At 37.5% G+C, this 18,476-nt stretch overlaps 2 protein-coding genes across 2 annotated transcripts; one reads left to right on the forward strand and one right to left on the reverse strand.

Moving 5' to 3' along the window:
- Positions 1-804: 804 nt before the first annotated feature.
- Positions 805-1,876, reverse strand: LOC128554074 (E3 ubiquitin-protein ligase DZIP3-like; the record flags this gene model as incomplete). The annotated part of the gene is made up of 2 exons (XM_053535293.1): positions 1,475-1,876; positions 805-1,132 (listed from the first exon to the last, which is right to left on the reverse strand). Coding segments are annotated over exons 1-2 (730 nt in total), but the record flags the coding sequence as incomplete, so codon positions are not given.
- A 9,202-nt stretch (positions 1,877-11,078) lies between these two features.
- LOC128554075 (uncharacterized) lies at positions 11,079-13,634 on the forward strand. Its single transcript, XM_053535294.1, has one exon. The coding sequence runs from the start codon at positions 11,079-11,081 to the stop codon at positions 13,632-13,634; it is 2,556 nt and encodes an 851-aa protein (XP_053391269.1).
- The last annotated feature ends 4,842 nt before the right edge of the window (positions 13,635-18,476 follow it).

Raw genomic sequence — 18,476 nt, forward strand, 5'->3', positions numbered from 1 at the left:
GATCTAATTTGGGTGAATGTTCACCATTATGAGACGGAGTGTCATCTGCAAGAACCAGGGTCCCTAGGTTTAAGGCCAATATCACACTTAAAGGCAAAATGTGCTGGTGGGCTCGACATTCTGCCAGTGGGCATGCAGTATGTATTTCTAGTTAAAGCTTCTTAACTACCTGAAAATATTTTTTTCTGATATTGCACACTTCCCACATGACATGTGCAGTTTACTGAATATCTGTCTTGCAGGTATTTCTAGAGAACAACGTACTTTAATGCATGCTCTAATTTCAGATTGTGTTTGCTTTCCATAGCATACATGTATTTTGCTAAGTGTTTAAGATTTCACCTGATACAAAAGTAAATATCTTTGAAATAATCCAAGTAAACGCGAGTGTAACTTCTGTCAAATTTCTGTGGAAGAGCACTATTGTCATTACGTTTAGAATGGCCCTCGTGTTTTGTCAACTTTTGGTTTAAAGCAAAGAATTACTCCTAGTGTTCTTATTGATATAATCCTACATACTTACATGCTCTGTTAGTAAATGCAGAAGAAATCTTTGGGGTTTCGGTGACAGTTAGTTCTTGTACTGAAAGAAAGTCACCGGTTCATGGTTGTAACATTCTGGCTGATAATGTGATCATGAAATAATGTTAGATGTATTATATTTGTACTTAAATTTTGTAAGAGAAAAAATACAAAACAAAAAAACCATATTATTGAAATTAGATTATATTATATAAATACAGTTCAGTTGACCATTTTTTATTACTTATAACCTAAGAATTAATACTTATGTTAGCATTTTACCTTGTTCCGTGTTCTTCTTAATCTGCTCTTGGAGATCTATCTGCTTCGTTTCAACTACAGATATTTTCGTTTCATGAGCAAGAATGTATGCAGTGCTTTCTTGATGCTTCTGTTCAAGGTATCCAATCGTTTTAGTATTATCCACAGTTTGTTTCTGTAGCTGATTTAAACGGTCTACAATTTCTATTTGCAGTGATTTATCCATTTCCTCCCATTCTTTCATCATCTCTTGGTAAACGCGTTCTTTCTCTGGATCTATACTATTATCTTTTAAATTTTGAATGTCTTTATGTAAGTTTGGTATCCCTTGTCCAAGACGTTTGATCACCTAAAATAACAGAAAACAATGATCAGTAAAATCATTGATTTTATACAGACGTTGTGACAAGCGAATCTGTATATACTTATTTTCCGCGTTATGGGCTTAATGTATAATATGTGCATGCACAGTGTTTAAAATGTTGATTTACCTGTTCTATCTCGTTCCATTTCCTGTGAAAGTCTTGCTTGGTCGATGAAATCGATTTCATATGCGATATCTGAAATACAAAGATGAATAACTGCCGATAGATGTGTCTTTTTAACCAACAATTTCAACTTAATGTCCGTGTTACTTACAACATTACTGACAGTTGAAAAATAATATCTGTTGATTTTGAATTATTTTTACCTCATTTCGAAACGTCCTAAGCCTTGTGATGTCCGCCTCTATTGATACGTCAAAGGACGGAGGTATACAGCTCCATGCGTTTGACTGCTCATTAAGACCACATATATGTCTCAACAAACATGTGAGTAAAGTAACATCAAAATTCGCCGAGCTGGGCTGACCTGTTGCCGGATAAAGTAAGTCCCATTGTGACTGTGTTAGAACTTTTCTCTTGAACAAGTTATTTAGTTTACCACGTCTGTTTGCATCATTCAGTGTGTTCTGTAAGTCATTTGGAGGAATTGCTTGATCAAATCTATAACGTAAGACCAATGTTCCGCCGTCTACAATCAAGGACAGAAGTCGGAAGCAGTCGGCCTTCTCTTCTGTTGGTGTAAGAGAGACTGGCAGCGCAGCAGCCATTCTAAATTCATAAATGTCTGTTTTCTGTTGAACGAATAAAAAGAAACCAATAAGTTTGTACACGTGTCACTGTCACTATCCCTAGGCTGTGTCCACATTTAATTGTATTTCTACAGAATAAGAAGTTTCGTATTAAAAGGAAATCTTAAATGTTTGTGTAAATGATTTCTAAAGTACATACATTCAAAACTAGATTGAAAACACGGTGGTTATTTATAAAATGCCTATAACAAGGCAATCCCGCCCACACAATATCATTAAAAATAAAGCTATGACTGTATTACTGTGCACACATGTTTATATCATGTTCAACTTTATCCACTTATGTTAATCAAGGTTGTGTTGACAGATAAGATAAAGCTTGCCATTACAAATTTTATTCATAACCCTTACTACAGCTGTTTTCAAGTACGTGTGTACCATACGGAAGTAAAATTACGCCTTAGCTGTAATCATATCTGGGGATCTTTTGGATCACAGAGTCCATTCAATGTGTGGAGGGTGTTGCGTATTTCATTACTTCCCATAAACAGACGGATGCACACCTAGTCTGCAATCTTTTTGCTTTGTTGTGTTCTTTGATTTAAATGTTCGTCTTTTAGATTTCATTAGATGAATATTTTCTGGCAATCACTATCATATATATCTTTTGTAAGGAAATGATATAATTCGCTTTAGCTTTTTGCCCCTATGACTTACTTCGGGTAAGTTACATTTTATTAAAGTTCTTAAATAAGCATTGCCCTTGCAAAATGGTAGAAGTGACTATGAAATTGTCCAATTACATTATGCACAAGGAACAGACAATATAAAGTACAAAATCTAATTAACAAAACGGAAGTTACTTAGCAATACTCGTTAAATTTTTATCGATATTTTACCTAAATGGAAGTTACCTCGCAATACTCGTTACACTTTTATCGATATTTTGCCGAGTAAGTCCCTATCTGAACAAAATAATCGTATCCCAGAGTAAAAGGTACAAAATGTAATAAACAAAACGGAAGTTACCTCGCAATACTCGTTAAACGTTTATCAATATTTTGCCGAGTAAGTCCCCATCTGAACAAAACAACTGTATCCCAGAGTATAAAGTCCAAAATGTAATAAACAAAATGGAAGTTACCTCGCAATACACAGTTAATATGCTCGTTAAACTTTTATCTAAGTTCCTACCGTATCTCAGAGTATATATAGCTTTTCAAGTCAGGAAAGGCATCATTTCCAAAAAGTATTTTCTTTTCAATTGTAACAATTTACTATCTTATTTCTTGCACCAGTCCAATATTCGACCTTAACTTTGACTATAACTTTTAGCAGGTTACATTCACGAACATTTATATCTATAGTTATCTTAAATAATCTTTGTAGTTAAATATGACATGTAGATGGACGCAGGAGTTTTAAGCCAATCGGTATATTCCCCCCATTTATGTTTTCTATACTTTCATGTCCTGTAATTACTAAATTGCATATCAATGCGACTTATTTTAGAACAATTTTCTACTTATAAGCCTAAAAGTCGTGAGTACATAAACGTACTAAATTTACATCCTTATGTTTTGTATATGATAGTAATATGTATATGCAAATATCTATACTGTTTGCAAATCATATTACACAATCGTCAGTATATACAATGCTCAAATAAATAACTAAGCGTGAGGTCCGTTGCAGATTCTGGATAAAAACACAACCTGAATTTACCAATGCCGTGCGAATGCAACTTGGGTTTCGGTCCTGGTTGCAATTCAAGTCTGCAAATTTAGTCCTCATATTTTTTTTTAATTTTTCGTTTTTAGAGCGATAATATTTGATTGATAATTATTAAAAAAGGTTCAATACAAATATGCAAGAAGAGCACTAACTCAGGTGTCTGTCGTTTGGTAATTTAAAGGACAAAATTAATTGATTCTGACGTTCTTACTCATCTCAAGAACAAAATACAAAATAATAAACAATTGTACATGTTAACAAGGTTACAAAGGCCATTATTTGCATAAAATAAATTAGATGCAAGAGAAATGGTACTTAGTTTGCCGATTTAAAACAATTACAAAAAGTTTAATGGCATAGCTTATACAGTTTTAAGACGAGACTAAGTGGACCTACACAAAAATCTTAACCAAGACATTATTATTATACTTTGTCTAATGTTCTAAGTAAAACTGCGTCAAATGCAATAGATATACGAGTTTTAGTTCTATGTCTGATTTGGACCCCGCCTTTTAGTAATCACTCTATCCGTCTATCTTTATGTCTGCCTTCTTGGTCATGACTTCTATTCAAGGCAGTTTGTTAAATCTTCATACAATGCAGAGGACCATAATAATTTTTATTCTGCCATGCTTACGTTTTAATTACTTGCTCTGCTGATCATGAACAAGTGCAATGAGTTTCAATGTTATAACTCATATAAAATTAGTGCAAGTTGAACAACATATAGCTTTTACCAAGGTATAATAACTTTTTATAGTGAAAGCAGAAAAAATGCAATAAAGTTAAGGGGCCTCAGACTACGAGTGGTTAAAGACGTTACACCTTCAAAAACTCGATGGGATGCAGAATTCTTTATGTAAGGAAGCCATTCAGTTTGCCTACTGAAGGTCGATGATTCTAACAAGGTGCCCGCCTACGCCTGAAGTAATTTCTAAAGGGACACCTGAAGTATTTCACAGTCACCAAAAACCTGGAAAACTTGTTATATGACCTTAGTTGTGTCGATGTGACTGTAAACTCTACAAAAACAAAAGAAAAGCAGCAGAATCATAGTTCATTATTAGTATTTATGTCATGATAAGTAAGACGTATACAAAGCGTTAAAGCTTTGGCTCTAATTATACTAGTATTCAGTATTATTCAGACAAAAACAAATGACCAAGAAGTAACATTTTTCTAAAATTACAGTGATGAATATCTAACAAAGAAAGCCACGTTCCGAACCCTCAGCCTTCCAAAACTACAACTCGCAGCATATAGACGTTCGCTTGACTTGTTGTACACACGCAAGCACACAGTCAGAGAGAGAGAGAGAGAGAGAGAGAGAGAGAGAGAGAAGAGAGAGAGAGAGAGCAAACATACGACGTCAAATTGAACAAATAAAAGAACACGGTGGGCACCGTTTTAGAACGATCAGTGGAAAAAGCACCACAGTGACTGGGGAACTTAGAATGATGTATGGTGCGCATCTGATATCACTTTTAACCCCAATCATGATCACAGGAGGAGAGCGTAAATAAAAGTAATTCCCGCCAGTTGAATTCCAAACATTCGCAATAGCTACAGAAATTCAAGTTTGGTGGGGATTTAGTTAAAATGAAATGCAAGATACAATAACCATACTTTTATGAGTCTTAAAAATTTTTATCAAACTTAACTCGTGACAAGGTTAAAACCTTAAATCTGACAGTAGCTCATGAGATATACAGAAATCACTGTGCTTCTGTGAATAAATTGCTGAAACACACACGTGTTAATTTCTACTCTGAAAAGATAGAGTCCTGCTGACGCGATCAGAAAACTTTATTCAAAGTGACAAAGAATCTCCTTGGTAGACACGAGGAGGCTGTGCTACCAACATCAACCTCTTCCAAAGAACTAGGGCAAAATTTCAGCGATTTCTTCATCGATAAAATTTATGGAATAAGAAATAAAATTAAGACAGAAACAGAATTACAAACCGCTGCGCTTACCACCGAGGAAATTTCGAACATGCAAATAGATAAACTTGTTGAATTCACTCCAGTCTCACAGAATGAAGTGAAAAAAGTTATTTCAAAATCTGCAAGTAAATCGTGTTAGCTAGATCCACTTCCGACATATCTTTTGAAATAATGCTTAGAAGAACTGCTACAATCTCTCACTAAAAAAATCAATTATTCTTTGGAGAAAGCATATGTACCGAAATCCTTCAAAAGTTCGTTGATCAGACCACTCATCAAAAAGTCAGATCTAGATGCAAATGTTTTGAAGAACTATAGACCTGTCTCTAATTTACCGTACGTGTCTAAAATACTTGAAAAAGTAGTCGCTCGTTTGGAAGCCACTTGTCTTTGAATAGTCTCCACGAAGAATACCAGTCTGCATACAGAAAATTTCATTCCACCGAGACTGCATTACTGAAGGTTCAAAATGACATTCTCAACTCCCTTGACCAAAATGATGTAACAATGTTAGTGATGCTTGACCTATCAGCTGCTTTCGATACCATCAACCACAAGACATTATTGCACCGCCTCCATGACCACTTTGGTATCGCAGGGAAACCACTCGAATGGATAACTTCATATCTAAGCGACCACTACCAAATTGTGACCATAGATAGTAAATTGTCAAAACCAGTGCAAATAACATACAATGTCCCACATGGGTCCGTTCTCGGACCAAAATGTTTCACAATGTACACTAAACCAGTTGGTATAATATGCAATAAACATGGACTAAATCACCATTTTTACGCCGACGATGGGCAGCTTTATTTATCTTTCAAACCAACTAATTCGGTCTCTCAGAAGGATGCTTTACCCTGTGTTGAAAAACTGTCTCGTAGAAATTGTATCTTGGACAAAAAAGCAACATGTTGAAAATCAATGCCGATAAAACTGAAGTCAATGTATTTACCTCTCAAAGAAACGAAAAACATATTGAATCGGTTTCTGTGAAAATTGAAGAAGAGAACATTAAACCATCTAAATGTGTAAGGAATCTTGGTGCTTTTCTAGACTCCAAAATGAGCATGGAAAAATATATTAACTCAGTTTTGTCGATCAGGGTACGGACAGCTACGTCAAATAGGTCACATCAGGAAATATCTATATACAGATGCTACAAAATCACTAGTAAATTCACTCGTCATTTCACGCCTTGATTATTGCAATGCGCTCTTGTATGGTGTTCCGAAGGTCTTGCTGAATAGACTATAAAATCTTCAAAACACTGCAGCTCGAATCATAACGAGAATATCGCGTTATGATCACATTACACCGGTATTAAAAGAACTGCATTGGATACCAGTGTGGACTTTAAGATTCTAATTAACACATACAAAGCATTGCATGACCAATCACCGATCTATGTTAAAGTCTTGCTAGAACTCTATCAGTCAGCAAGTAATTTGAGATCCAAGAACAACTCAAAACAACTAGTTGTTCCAAAAAGCAAAACTGTGAGGTACGGTAATTGTACTGGAACTCGGTCCTTTGCCCGCTGCTAGAATAGGCAATTTAGTAGTGTGTAACCTTATAAGTAAGCAAATTATCGTACTTACTCTTAACGGCCGATTCGCGGCATTTTTGTCAAACTTTTCTAAATATTCCAGTCTACAGCCCCTCACGGTGTAAGCTGTTGTATTTGTTTGTTTTTTCTTGTCAATTCTTTTGCAATAGGCTATTTTTTCTAAGTTTGAATGGACATTTTAAAAGGGAGTGTCATGTTCAAAATTTCAAGATGTAGTTTCGTACCCTTTCTGTCTCGTACTTTTATGTAACATTCGTACTCAGACTTATTAAAATTTAAAGAAGGTATACTTGTATCTATCAGTATAAAGTGAGATTGATTTATACGTTCACTGCACGAATTTGTTAGGCTTTTTGTCAATATTGAATAAAATTCTTTTGCTAAATGTTTGTAATTTGTGTACTTGCAGGATTTTACCATTAATAAAGATTGGTTAAACTGAATGCGTCTGGGCATCACAGTAAAATCACCAGTGGCTTCACACTAGAGAACGTTCGATCTGCTACGTCTTCAGCCGGTCTGACGAAGAAAGAATTTGGATGTTTGACTCTGTGAAACACTTGAAAATTGTGAACATCATATTAGATGCCAAGAATAAAAAAGCTAACTGTAAAATCTATGGAGGCATATAACAATCGAGTAAAAGCGTCCTACGCCAAGTTACATTCCCTATGGGATACGCTGGTTGAATTAAGCCAAACAGATTTAAGTGAATGTGATTTAAGTGAATGTGATTTAAGTGAATGTGACTTACAGGAACTTTACGGTCATGAGCAAAGATTTAACGAACTGAGGCAAAATGCCAATCTAGAAGAAACAGACCTCTATTATTATTTGACTAGACAATGTACAGGGGACAGCAACATAGAAATTATAACACTTAAAGGAAAAATCTCAAAGGTTAGAACACAAACAGACCACCATGCAGCACATATACAAACAAGAAAGGCACAAATAGAAAACATTCCTTGTGAGCTCGAGATAGAGTCAACAGGATATTCTTCTTCATCAAAAGCCAGTTCTGTTCTATCCCGAAAATATGCTAAGGCTGAAGCGGCCAAAGCTAGAGCAGTTATCGCACAGAAAGAGGCGTCGCTTAGGAAACAATGTGCCCAACTTGAAGAACAACAGTTAATTTCCCATGCAACAACTAGTAGGAAAAAAGCGGACTTAGAAACTGACCTGTTGTTATTACACCATGAAAAAGAAGCTGCAGCAGCCCTTGCAGAAGCAGAAAGCTTAGCAAAACACACAGATACAATTACGCCTCCTACCGTCATGCCAGCCATTGACCCTATGGAACGAGTTCGAGAATTCGTAAAGCAGCAGAAGCACTTGCAATACCAAGAAAGCCCAATAACGAATACGGTGTAAACAAATCCCATTGTGCAGCCGAACCCTAAGATCGAGACTCAGCCCATGCCGGCAACCTCCTCCGCAATGCGTCAAAAAACGTTTCAGCCGTTAGCACCTGATTTTGAATAAATTTATTCTGCGCCACCCGTAGACACTGTTTTCCAACCTCCTGTGCCAGTTCCGTCACCTAAAGCCATTCAGCATATTTCGCAACCAGTAGACCAAATGTCTGTACCTGATTTTGAACAAACTTACTCTGTGCCATCCCCAGACATTGTATTCCAACCTTCTGCACCTGTTCCGCCACCTGAGGCCAGTCGACATCTTCAACAACCTATAGACCAAATAACAAAGTTTTTACTTCGAAAGGATTTGGCTATGTCAAGGTTAAGCTATTTCGACGACAAGCCAGAGGAGTTCTATAGTTTGAAGGGCAGTTTTAGCACTGTTTGTACCGAGATGGGGTATCTGCAGCGGAATAAGTTGATCTTTTGGTCAAATGGCTCGGACCAGAGTCAAGGCAGTATGCCATAAGTATTCGATCAGCCTGTTCAAATAATCCAACAACTGCCTTATACAGAATATTGGATCGTCTTGAGGATAGATATGGATCAGTAGAAAACATTCATCAGTCGATTATGCAGAAACTAAAAAAGTTTCCCAAGATAACTAGTAAAGAGAACAGTAAATTGTTTGAATTGTCTGACTTATTAGCGCAATTAGAGTCCTTGAAAGAAAATCCAAAGTTCAGTGTAGCGTTGTCATACTTCGACTCCAGTGTGGGTGTTGGCCCAGTTGTCGACAAACTTCCTCATAACCTTCAAGAAAAGTGGATGTCTACCGCCAGTGTTTATAAGAATAGACAAAATGTAGCTTTTCCATCGTTTACTGAGTTCGTAAAATTCGTAAGAACACAAGCAAAAATTAGAAATGACCGAGGTCTGATTCAACCGTCGATAGAACAACCGAAGGCCCCCTTCACTCAAGAGCAAAAGTTCAAGGCGCCATATAAGAACCATGTAAGTAGCAGGAAGACTGGCATCACCAGAAATATTGATCAACACACCGCGAACAAACCAGAAAACATCTGTTTATTACACAAAACAAACACCCACAGTTTACTCAGCTGTCGCGCATTTGGATCTAAGACAATCCATGAGAAAAGAAAGTTTCTAAAGGATGAAAAACTGTGTTATAAATGCTTTCTCCCCGATCATGTGTCAAAAGATTGCAGAAAACGGGTTACATGTGATAAATGTGGAAAGCCGCACAATACCGTTATGCATATGGACACTAGAGAGTGGCATGGCGGGGAGTCCGCGCAGAACCAAGGCAGGGAGGAACAAAAGGTGACACCTAATCCGATGAAGTTTCTTCTTCATCAACGAATTCCGCAACACAAGTAACCTCTTCATGTACAGAAATATGTGGTAGCAGCAACTTCACTGGGAAGTCGTGCGCCAAAATCTGTTTAGTCTGAGCTTCGAGCCCCGAAACAGGGAGGTCTATTTTGTCATATGCAATTATTGACGACCAGAGCAACCGATCTCTAGCCAGACCGGAGTTGTTTGAAAGTCTGCAGTTACCAAGTTCTGCAACAGAATATACATTAAACAGTTGTAATGGACAAAGAGTGTTATTCGGACGTGTAGCTGATTGTTTGATCGAGTCCATTGATGGCAGCCAAACATTTGAGTTGAGGTCGGTGCTTGAATGTGAAGACATCCCTAACACTAGACACGAAATTCCGACACCGGATGTAGCCAAATACCACCCCCATCTTGTAGACATCGCAAAGGAAATATCTCCTATTAACCCAGCTGAAATATACTTGCTTATTGGCCGGGACGTTACTGGTGTGCATCGCGAACTCGACCAGAAGTTTGGGCTAAGGGACAGCCCATATGCACAGATATTGCCACTAGGATGGGTTATTGTTGGTGAAACTTGTATAGGCACTCACTTATCAAACACCATAGTCGCTAACAAAACTTACCTTTACCAAGCGGAAGACGTTCCATCTTTGAGCCGTGTCCTAATGTTAAAACCATAGTGGACCACGGAAACGATCAAGACCCTGTCTTCGAAAGAAGGAAGGACGACGAAATGCCTTCTCTCTCAGTAGACGACAAAGAATTTATCACAGTTGGTCAGCACCGCTACCATTTCGCCCTAAAAGATGTCTTCTACCAAACAATTACGAGTACGCTCTCAATAGAGCAAAATCTTTTCGGGCGAGCCTTCTCAAGAATCCTGTTAAACAAGCTCAGGTAGTGGACTTCATGGGCAAGTTATTTGAAGATTTGAAGAATGTTGGTACCTCCCAGTGTTCGGGGTATACCATCCACACAAACTGGGACAAATTCGATGTGTGTTCGATTCATCGGCCATGAATAATAACATTTCTCTGAACAAGGTACTGCTATAAGGGCCAGATTTGACCAATAGCCTTTTAGACATTCTGCTTCGATTCCGTAAAGAGGCTGTAGCCGTCGTCGCAGACATCAAACAGATGTTTTATAGTTTTCGAGTTCATAAGGAGCATAGGGATTATTTAAGATTCTTTTGGCATGCGGAGAACAACGCAAAGAATCCACTTATTGAGTACAGGATGGCTGTACACGTCTTTGGAAATAGCCCATCACCCGCCATAGCCACTTATGCTCTGAGAAAGTCTGTGGAAGATGCCGATGAAGATGTGAAAAGCTTCGTTAGTAACGAATTCTATGTAGACGACGCCTTCACTTCACTTCCTAATGTTCATGAAGCAGTGGATCTCGTGAAGAAGACACAAAAGGTGTTAGCCAGAAGCAACATAGTGTTACACAAGGTAGCATCGAACAAAGGAGAAGTAGTTTCTGCATTCTCGCAAGACCAACTCGCAAAGGGCTTCAAAGATTTGGACCTGAAACAAGACACATTGCCCACTCAGAGAAGTTTAGGTCTCCTGTGGGACATGGATAAAGATACCTTTCTTTTTGAAGTGTCATCAGAATTCAAACCTTTCACCAGAAGAGGAGTCATATCGGTTGTGAACAGCCTGTTCGACCCTATTAGATTTTTAGCACCCATCACCATTCAAGGGAAGCTGATCCTTAGAAATTTGATGTCTGATACCAGGGATTGGGACGAGCCCTTGCCGCAGTCCAGACTCTCTGAATGGGTTGCATGGAAAGACTCGTTGGCTCAACTCAAACAGGTTCGAATACCAAGACTTTATTCGCACTTATCGTTAGGCAAGGCTACTCGAGTAGAATTGTATGTATTTTGTGATGCGTCGGAATTCGCCATCGCAGCAGCAGCTTACTTGGTGACTCATTGTCCAGACCAGTCCCACAACACTAGCTTCGTAATAGGTAAGGCTAAGGTGGTGCCAGCAAGTGGACATTCCATCCCTCGCCTGGAACTCCGTGCAGCAGTCTTGGCCGTACAGATAGCAAAATTGGCACTCAACAATCTAGAGATCAACATGAACCGTGTGAACTATTACTCTGACAGCAAAATAGTCCTTGGGTACATACACAACTCAACAAGGCGGTTTGCACGGTACGTTAGCAACCGTGTGGAGAAAATAAGGACAGAAAGTCTACCCGAGCAATGGAAATATGTGCCCACACAGTCAAATCCAGCAGATACTGGCACCAGAGGAATTTCGGTGGATAAGATTCAGCAAAGTATGTGGCTTACAGGACCCCCAAAATCTATTCTGAATGTTATTTGTGACAATGAAGAGTCTGAACACTTCCCACTGGTGAAACCGGAAGAAGACACCGAAGTCAAAAGGGAAGTAAACACCCTCCACACTTCAGTGACGACTAATACGCAACATCTCGGGTCCAAAAGATTTGCCAAGTTCTCGTCATGGAAAAAGCTTGTAGCTGCTCTATGTCTCCTTATGTGTAGAGCCGACAAAGCGAAACGAAATCAAGGTTCTTTCAATGATATAGTTGAAAAGCGTGAGCTCGCAGAAAAATTGATTCTCCGAGAAACTCAGAGAGACGCTTATTCACAGGAGTACAAATGCTTGACAGAGAGAAGACCACTCCAAAGAAACAGCAGCATTGCCAGTCTCAATCCCTACGTTGACGACAGCGGGCTCATCAGAGTGGGCGGACGCCTTAACAAAAGCGCCGATCTTTCTTCCAATGAGCGAAATCCAGTCATTGTTTCTGGAAGACAACATGTCGCTACCCTGCTTGTTCGTTACTACCATGAGAGAGTATGCCATCAAGGGCGTCACTTTACGGAAGGCGCGGTTAGAGCAGCCGGCCTCTGGATTATTGGCTCTAAACGCCTCGTTTCCAGTGTTATCCACGCATTTGTCATTTGCCGAAAGTCTCGTGGCATATTTGGACAGCAGAAAATGGCTGATATACCGGCAGATCGAATTAAACAAGCCCCACCGTTCACATACGTACGCGTGGATATGTTCGGCCCATGGCACATTGTCAGTAGGAAAACAAGAGGTGGACAGGCTAACTCTAAAAGGTGGGAAATATTGTTTACGTGTTTGTGTGTTCGTGCCATTCACATAGAAATAGTTGAAGACATGACAGCATCTGCGTTTTTGAATGCACTTAGATGGTTTGTCTCCATTAGAGGAAAAGTAAAGCAGTTCAGATCGGCCCGGGGAACTAATTTTGTAGGTTCAATGGAAGATGCACGAATCGATGCCATAAACATTGAGGAGAGAGATGTCAAGAAGTTTCTCTTCGAATCTGGTACCACCTGGATATTTAACGCACCCCATAGTTCCCACATGGGTGGCGTGTGGGAAAGAATGATAGGGGTCACACGTCGTATTCTAGAAAACATGATGTCAAAGGTCAACAACTTAACCCATGAAGTTTTTGTAACTCTGATGGCAGAGGTCTCTGCCATTGTCAACTCTCGACCACTGGTACCTGTCTCTTATGACAATGAAGTCCCAGAAGTACTAACGCCAGCGACTCTCCTTACACAGAAGATTGCCACAGACAGTCAACCCCTAAACGAAATAAATCCGAAAGACTTGTACAAAAGTCAGTGGAGGCGAGTCCAACATCTTGCCGATACTTTCTGGACTAGATGGAGACGTGATTACCTGTGTACTCTGCAGAGTAGAAGGAAGTGCATGGACGGAGGAAAATACAAATGTACATGTCGGGGACGTTGTTCTACTGCGTGATTATGAAACCGGTAGAATGGACTGGCCTATGGGTCGAGTGACCGAAGTTTTCCCCAACGATGACGGACTAGTTCGTTACATAAAAGTACGCGTTTTGAGGGAAGGAAAGTTAGTAGAATATGTACGTCCTGTTGTGGAGACAGTGGTATTGATCAATGCTCCGGCAGATGAAAGCTAGATCTTTGTGCCTATGCGTTTACTGTGGAATCCTGGACTAGAAGACTTTCGTGCACGTTTTTCACGGTTAAACTGTTCAAACTTCTGTGTTTATCACTGACATGGTATTGTGTTTCTGAATTAGTCTGAGACAGTTCTGTGAAGTAACAGCTTGTGTACATATCTTTCTTTTAAAGTTGCCATTTTGCAATTATGTTTAATGACAGTAGCAAATCCAAAGATTTATCTTAAAATCTGAGAGTTATACTTATATATGTAAGTACTGGAGAGTAACCAGGAATTAAGAGAACTAACTACAAGTCATGTTTATGTTATTGTATGTATGTAACATTTTTATTCTCTTAAAGTTTTAAGTTCATTTGTGCTAGGTCTTAAATGTTAACGTTTTGTATACTTTTTTGTTATGAGGAGAATATTGTTTAAATTGGTATGATATTAATAGGTTAATATCAGACGGGGAGTGTACTGGAACTGGGTCCTTTGCCCGCTGCTAGAATAGGCAATTTAGTAGTGTGTAACCTTATAAGTAAACAAATTATCGTACTTACTCTTAACGGCCGATTCGCGGTAATTTTTTCAAACTTTTCTAAATATTCCAGTCTACAGCCCCTCACGGTGGAAGCTGTTGTATTTGTTTGTTTTTTCTTGTCAATTCTTTTGCAATAGGCTATTTTTTCTAAGTTTGAATGGACATTTTAAAAGGGAGTGTCATGTTCAAAATTTCAAGATCTAGTTTCGTACCCTTGTGTACTTGCAGGATTTTACCATTAATAAAGATTGGTTAAACTGAATGCGTTTGGGCATCACAGTAATCGTAGTGTTTTATCAGCTGCACTGAAGTTATGGAATGCTCTTCCGGCTACCATCAGGGACGCTAAAAGCTCGGATGCTTTCAAAAGATCATTAAAATCACACTTTTTCTTCAATGTCTATTGAAACTAACTTTGCACTGGAAAACAAGCTGTTATATGACTATGCAATGGAAATTATTTACTGTTGTTTATTGCTTTTTTTAAAATATCTAGTACAATTTAAATGTAGAGTAAAACCCCATTCAGGCTAAATATTTTTTATTGTTGATATATTTTTTGTATTGTATTGTGTGTACATATTCTGTGATATGTAGTTTGTACAACGCTTTTGAACGTCTCTTTTATAGATGAAAAGAGCGCTATAAAATTTTAGGAAAATTGAATAATACTAAAATACACATGGATGGTTTGTTTTGTTACACGAACATCTTCCATTTGTGAGGATGCAGATATGTAGCTATTGAATATTCACTGATGTGTTGTCAAATATCAAATCAAGTTACATGTTTTTTTTCTACGGTATAGCTGCATCAGGAAATATTTCTTTTGTCATGGTTTCAAGTCTCATAACAAAACTGGCTCATTTATAAGTTCTTATATGTAATTTTGTGACTTTTTAAAGTTTGGCTGAGATCGTAAAAAGAATTAAAACATATCATTACATTGCTTTTTGAATTTTTATTAACAGCTTAATTGTGTTCACGAGAATTTTCATACATGCACAATTAAAAGATAAGTATGAAAGATATTGACAAAGTATTAAAAAAGGGAAACTTAAGAAATTTTGTTACAACGCAAATCGTATCTTTAACCTCAAAAATATAAATGGTGAATGGCTGTATTAACGAATCGTTAAGCTGAAGAATTATGGCCCTTTGTCCTATTTTGAAAAACAATTAAATCGTTTCATTTCACACATAAGAATAATGGACGGTATTAACAAAATGATTATTTAAAAGCCTTTGACACGCTTTATAGAATACATCGAATGAATAAATGGTATCTCTTATATTGTAAAATAGAGCAAAGTGGAAACTTCACAGGTCGCTCAACACGACAAAAACGAAAATGTTGCAGGCTCGGTTTGATTGAGCCTGTTTATGGACGGTAGTGGAAATGCATGCTACCGTCCACGCCCTCTAGCCCCGGGTTGAGCAGAACTCAACATTTACACATGCTAAAAGTACAAAAAAAACAATTTAGAGACATCCGCAGATGTATTCAAACGGCGGTGAAACAAATGCATGTAAGCTGAGCGTAGAAAGAAACCGAAAAAGCCTCGAAAATGGCACTATGTATAAAGAGTTGGACTTCACAGAAACAGTTGAAGAAGTGCAATTCGGTTTACGAATCTTCTTTGGGATTGCGCATATTGTTAACATATTTCAACAATGGGATTGCTTTTGAAAGCATGACCTCAGGGTTTTATTTTACAATTTTTAAAGGGAAATCAACTGACCTAACTGTTTTCTTCTGTCATCAAAAACGGCTAAGTGTTAGATACGAAAGCAAATATTATTTCAAATGCACAATGTGGTTATGAAAGGACTATTTTTATATAATCGTCTTTACTCGAACATATCACAAACAGGTCATATTGTGCTTTTATTATTGATTCCATATACAAAAACGTCAGTTTTATAAACTAGGTATAAATGACAAAATCGTATAATATATATTAACGATATAAAAAATAGAGAGTAAGGCACTGCGGTTACAAATTATTTTGACTTTTTAAATCTAGCAGTTGTATGTATAATACAGAGAAATGTTTGTTCTCTTTGCACAATTGACTATACGTAGAGGACGTAGAGCTCTTCTCAAAATCAAAGAATTAAAGTGGCTCATGAGCAGATACGGTCAACAGAATCTGCTATTAGTTTGGGTGCTTGCGATTTATGCTTCCAAAGGGTCTTCTTGTAGAATTTGTTACCATAACAACAGTTTTTAAGTGCACTGTGACAGCCGTTACAGCCTCCCGGGTTTGTCTTAAGTTGTTCCTAGTCTTCTGGACTCATGCAGTCCATTCAATTTGTCTATATACTAATGTTACATATAAGCCAATGATATGGGCATGCAAGCTGTTGTACATTTCGTTATCTCTGAGGAACATATTCCATCAAACTGAGTCTGCTATTGGTTTGCTAGGTGCTATTCTTCCAAAGGGCCTTACTACAGATTTTATTAACTATCGCAAAATAAGTTTTAAGCGCAGTGTAATAGTGTTGTTATATTTTCCAGTCTTTTGTGCTAATAGACCCAATCAATTTGTCTGCATAGTAATAATCCGATTAATGTAGTTATGCACATGCGATGTTGCTAATCTTAGAGGCCAGTTTAATTACAATCAGTAAATGCCTGTTCGTAAACATTACTCAGTGTTATTATCATTGTGCTATTAAAAAAATCACCCATTAAAATTGTCAGTTCTGTATTATACAGTTCATGTGAATGCTGGAATACAATAAAGTCAAAAGATGTACATATGCGTTTTTGAAACGATTTCAGTGACATAGCTGCCTATTCAAAAGTACTGATTTCATATATGCTCATTTGAAGATTGTGATAGAGGTTAAATATCTTTTCTAGTCATCAAATATTGTTTTACACATGTATTTAATAATCACTTTTCAACAGAACCGAAATTCTTTGCAAAGACTTGTTGATAATTTTCTTTAAGCATATTTTGCTTTTAAAACAAATTATTGATAACAATGAGAAATTCCAATCGTGTATCTACTATACTGCACAAAAATTAATCCCTATTTTTAAAAAGTTAGTACAACGAAATTATCAAGAAAAGAGAGTGAAATATGCTTTAGTGAATAAACAAGTGAATGAAGTATTGTCATGCAATACAAAGTCCCCTACTGGAAGGCACCTAATTTTCTCTACTGCAGTACAACATAATGAACTGATATCTATCAATGATGTATAAACAATATTGTACTATAGATACAATATGTTATAACAACACACTTGGATTAAAATGTGCATATATAAAAACCCACAGTTGTTTTCATATTGAATTGTTTTAGCTGATTATAAAAAAAGTTATCATATAAGTTATTTATAGTAACAACAAAGGGAAATTTATCCTAAAAAAAAAAAAATCTATATAATATAAGTCTACAAGAAACTCTTTACCAGGTAGAGATAGGTCAAAATACACCTAAAACTTTGGATGTAACATGCATTTTGTACCACAGAAAAGTGGTCTCGATTTTTCTCTACCGCCAGTAATAAAAAAGTTACAATAAAATCTATTTATAGTAAAACAAAGGGACGTAATTCTAAAAAAAAGGGTGCCTCATGGTGGTGAACATTTGGTCCAAGTAACATCAAAATCCCTCCATGCAAGAAGAAGAAATGCTCCGTTCAAAGTCATTCTTGAATTTGACCTTTGACCTCTAAATATGACCTTGACCTTAGACCTAGGGACCTGGTTCTTGCGCATGACAATCCGTCTTATCTTGATGAACATTTGTGCCAAGTTACATCACAATCATTCCATGCATGAAGAAGAAATGCTCCAGACAAAGTCATTCTTGTGTCTGACCATTGGTCTCTAAGTGTGACCTTGACATTAGACCTTGGGCCTGGGTTTTGCGCATGACATGTCTCATCCAGGGTAATATTTGTGCCAACTGATATCTAAAATCCTGTTTTGCATGACAAAGTTATAGACCAGACAGGAAAAAAATCCTCTTGACCTTTAAGACAGGGTACTTGGTGTTGCGCATGACACGTCGTCTTATCATGGGGAACATTTATGCCAAGTAATATTAAAATCCCTTCATGGATGGGAGAGTTATGGACCGGACAGGAAAAAGAGCCTGTTGACCTTTGACCT

Source organism: Mercenaria mercenaria, unplaced genomic scaffold (genome assembly GCF_021730395.1).
Source record: "Mercenaria mercenaria strain notata unplaced genomic scaffold, MADL_Memer_1 contig_4693, whole genome shotgun sequence".
Lineage (NCBI taxonomy): Eukaryota > Metazoa > Mollusca > Bivalvia > Venerida > Veneridae > Mercenaria > Mercenaria mercenaria.

What these genes read in the sequence shown, in the direction of transcription:
- LOC128554075 (XM_053535294.1), top strand. Translation starts at nt 11,079, where the DNA reads ATGGCTGTACACGTCTTTGGAAATAGCCCATCACCCGCCATAGCCACT.